General features: G+C 55.8%; 1 protein-coding gene across 1 annotated transcript in view; it reads right to left on the bottom strand.

Moving 5' to 3' along the window:
* PLVAP (plasmalemma vesicle associated protein) overlaps positions 1–1,423 on the bottom strand; it is a 13,077-nt gene extending 11,654 nt beyond the window's left edge. Inside the window, exon 1 of the mRNA XM_006768415.2 lies at positions 878–1,423. Within this exon, the coding sequence (XP_006768478.1) occupies positions 878–1,246 (369 nt within the window). The 5' untranslated portion in view covers positions 1,247–1,423. The remainder of the gene's footprint in view (positions 1–877) is intronic.
* Positions 1,424–3,537: the final 2,114 nt, after the last annotated feature.

Below are 3,537 nucleotides of genomic sequence, written 5' to 3'. Positions count from 1 at the left end.
GCACCCCCCACCCCCACCCCATCAGGGTCTTGGCGCTAAGACCTCCATGGACAAAGAGTGTGTGCGGCATGTAAGAGTGTGCGTGAGGGAACACAGGGGCGGCCCGATGAGTTTGGCATGAGTGCGAGACCCCCACGTGTGCCCCCTGCTTCTGGCCCCCCCAGGAAAACCACCTCCTTCTCAAGCCTCCATTTCCCCATCTGCAAGAGGGCTGAGGGTTCCTCCCTACCTCTTGGGCTTCCGTAATGAGATACTATTTCTCAAGCGGACGCCAGCGGAAGGCAAAAATCAGCCGCCCCTACTGACTGCTAAGAAAGAGACACACGCTCTGACTTTTTATCCAGCCAGTTCTTGTTTGCAGTGTGTTTGCAGGCGGCACATTCTGAGCCTTTTATGCGCATTAATCCATGGGCCCAGGGCTGATGTGCGGTTACACTTGAATTCCCGAGAGGTAACGAATCCTTTTTGTTAGTTTGAGTATATCCAAAATATTGCATGGGATATACTTACACAAACAAAATATGCATTGCTGATCTGTTAGGGCTCCTCAGGCAAAACGAAGGGTCTGGCGCTGGCCAGTGTTCTCAGTGGTTAGAGCATCGGCCCACACACCAAAGGGTCTCGGGTTCGATTCCCAGTTAAGGGCACATCCCTGGGTTGTGTTCACTCCCTGCCCTCAGTCAGGATGCCCTTCTCTCTCTCCCTCCCTCCCTCCCTTCTACCCTCTGAAAAGCAAGGGAAACAAAATCCTCAGGTGAGGATTAAATTTAAAAAGTAAGGTCTGTGACTCCCATTCCGTGGATGGGGAAACGGAAGCTCAGAGAGCTGAGGTGACTTTCTGGGGTCACCAGGGCCAGTGTCAGGCCCTTAGCCTTACCCGGTCGGCCAGGCACTGGCGGAAGCTGGCATTGATCCGGTCCACCTCTCGGCGGGCAACCAGCAGCATCTGCATGATGCTTTCCTTGGCGCGGGCGGTGAGGTTGAGCTCCTTGGTCAGGTTGGCGTGGCTGGCCGAGAGCCCCTGGAGCTGGTTGTGCAGGCTCTCAGCCCGGTGCTTGGTGGCCTGCAGGTTGGACTCGGTGCTCTCGTGCACGTTGCCGTAGACCATGAAGAGGACCAGGCCCAGGATGATGAGGAACTGGATGAGCGAGACAAAGAGGAAGAAGTAGCGCAGGTAATACCAGCAGCCCCGAGAGCTGCCCGCCGCCCGAGTATAGGCCCCTCCGTGCTCCATGGCCAGGCCCATCTCCTCCCCGGTTGCCACCCGCCGGGTGCACTGGTGCTGCTCCGCTGGCTGGTCTGTTCTGGGTGGTGGCTTGCCCCTTCTGGACCCAGCCGCCCACAGGGGGAGTGTTTATATTACTCCTCTTAATACTTCCTCTGCCTGGCTCCTTCCTGGCCAGGAGGAAACGGGGAGCGGTGGGTTATCTCAACACTCCCACCCAGGCTGTGAAGGGAAGGAGGGAGGGGGCAGGGGGCAGGGACCAAGGCTTGGCTGGCCTTCTGGGTGGGGCACCAGCTGGGTGACTGGGCGTCTTCGGCCTCTCTGAAACTCAGTTTCTCCAGCTGCCCCTGCTCTGTGCCAGGCGCTGTTCTGGGCACTTGCAGCAGAGGAATGAACTCAGGTCCTCGTCCGCACCATGTGGAGGAGGAGAGAGGAGACACAGGGAGAAGGGACTGCCCTGAGTCTTGAACTGTTGGTTCACTGAGCTGGGCTTACCCCGCAGGGGGTTGACCTCAGACGGGTGCCCACCTCACAGGGCAGTGCCAATTACATGAGCTAAATTGTGCGGAGTGCTTAGCTCACGGCGTGGGTAGGCTGATCCTGGGTGGTGGTGGTGTGGACGCCCATTGTAGTAAAATATAGAAATGTTTAAAATGCTTAAAGAATGTTAGAAAAGTTTTAAAATGTTTGAGTGAACTTTCCTTAAAACGTAAGTAGACACATTCCCTACTGCCTTGAAGCATGTGTCTCCCAGAGATAAGGATTTGAACTTCAGTAAACAACTCAGAGTGACTCGTCAAGTAAACACTTGCGTGAGTGACCTACTCTCAGCCCCCTCGCCTTGCTTGAGATTAACGTAAATCATTGATAGCCACTTGAGCTGCTACGGGTACGAACAAGCTTTAAATATGGACTCCTGGCCACCTATTGATGCTCGCCTGTCAAGACAGCTACAAAGGCCTGTCCCTTTGACGGTCTGACAAGCGATGCAGCTCCACGCTCTTCTCCCTGCCAGAGGACAAAACAGCTAACAACCCCCGATGGAGATGCGACCGCGCTCTCCGGTGAGAAACGCCGCCCCCCTGCACCCGGACCGGACCAGCCTAGCTGCTGGACCCCAGCGGACAGCACCACGGCGATCACTAAGTTTGTACCCGCAGCTCAGGAATTTGTGTGAATAATAAAAAAGCTGTGATTTGCAACTGCATATGTTTCGTGTGGTGGGATTCCTCCGGCAGTTAATTGAATTTATTTGCGTCCGCTTAAAAGTTAAATTAAAGCCTCTGGTCTTTGCTGGTCCTAAAGCCTGCCCTCTGGTCCTGCTGGCAGCCTCTTTGCTAGCAACTACTTGCATGTCCCACACCTGCACGGTTCCACTTTATCTCAAGGGACGCCTTAGGTCAGCGGGTCGAACGACCCTTTCACAGGGGTCGCCTAAGACCATCGGAAAACACATATATAATTACATATTGTTTTTGTGATTAATCACTATGCTTTAATCATGTTCAATTTGTAACAATGACTTTGGGGGTCACCACAACATGAGGAACTGTATTAAAGGGTCGCCGCATTAGGAAGGTTGAGAATCACTGCCTTAGATACACACCCCAGATCCTTTCCTGGGATCTGCTAGGGACAACTCCGCAAGCTGTCATCCCGTCCCATCCCGGCTCACGCAGGTGCTTAAGAAGTGCTCCCGGACTCACAGCACGAGCAGCAATGACGTTAGAGGCGTGGAGAGCCCGGCTTGGCTGTGCGGGTTCATGGGAGCGACTTCTCCTGTCTGTGCCTCGGCTTCCCCCTCTGTGAGGTGGGTGTGCGTGATGCCCAGTCACGGGGCTGTGTGGGGAAGCTGCTATTATTGCTACCATTTCCTGCTGGAAGCATTGTTTCGGGGCTCCGTGAGATGGTGAGTAGAAGGCGCCCGATGGGTGGGAGCTGAGCTTCATTGGGGGTCACCTCCAAGTGGGCGTGCAGGAGATTTGGAACCAAGGAGCAAAGGGTTCTGGGTGTGCCCTCCTGCCTGTCACCCCAGAACCAGGAGTTCCAGGGAAACCTCCACATGATGGGTGAAGCCAGCGCCCCCCAAGAGGCATCAGCCCCAGCCCCAGCCCCAGCCCCAGCTGGGAGGGGCCTCAGGCTTGAGGAGACAGATGGGACACAGCCCCTAGCCCCAGGGGGTCAAGGGTGGCAGGGAGGAGGGAAGGGGCTGAGGGGAAAGGGACAAGGAGATGGAATTGGTGTCCCTTGCCTGGCGGGGAGCACAGCTGGGTAAAGGCTGCTGCAGGGGGACCCATCCCCCCATTGGCCAT

The sequence above is a fragment of the Myotis davidii genome, unplaced genomic scaffold (genome assembly GCF_000327345.1).
Source record: "Myotis davidii unplaced genomic scaffold, ASM32734v1 scaffold1203, whole genome shotgun sequence".
Taxonomy (NCBI): Eukaryota; Metazoa; Chordata; class Mammalia; order Chiroptera; family Vespertilionidae; genus Myotis; species Myotis davidii.
Note: the sequence above shows the minus strand (reverse complement) of the source record. Positions and strands in the feature narration are given on the sequence as shown.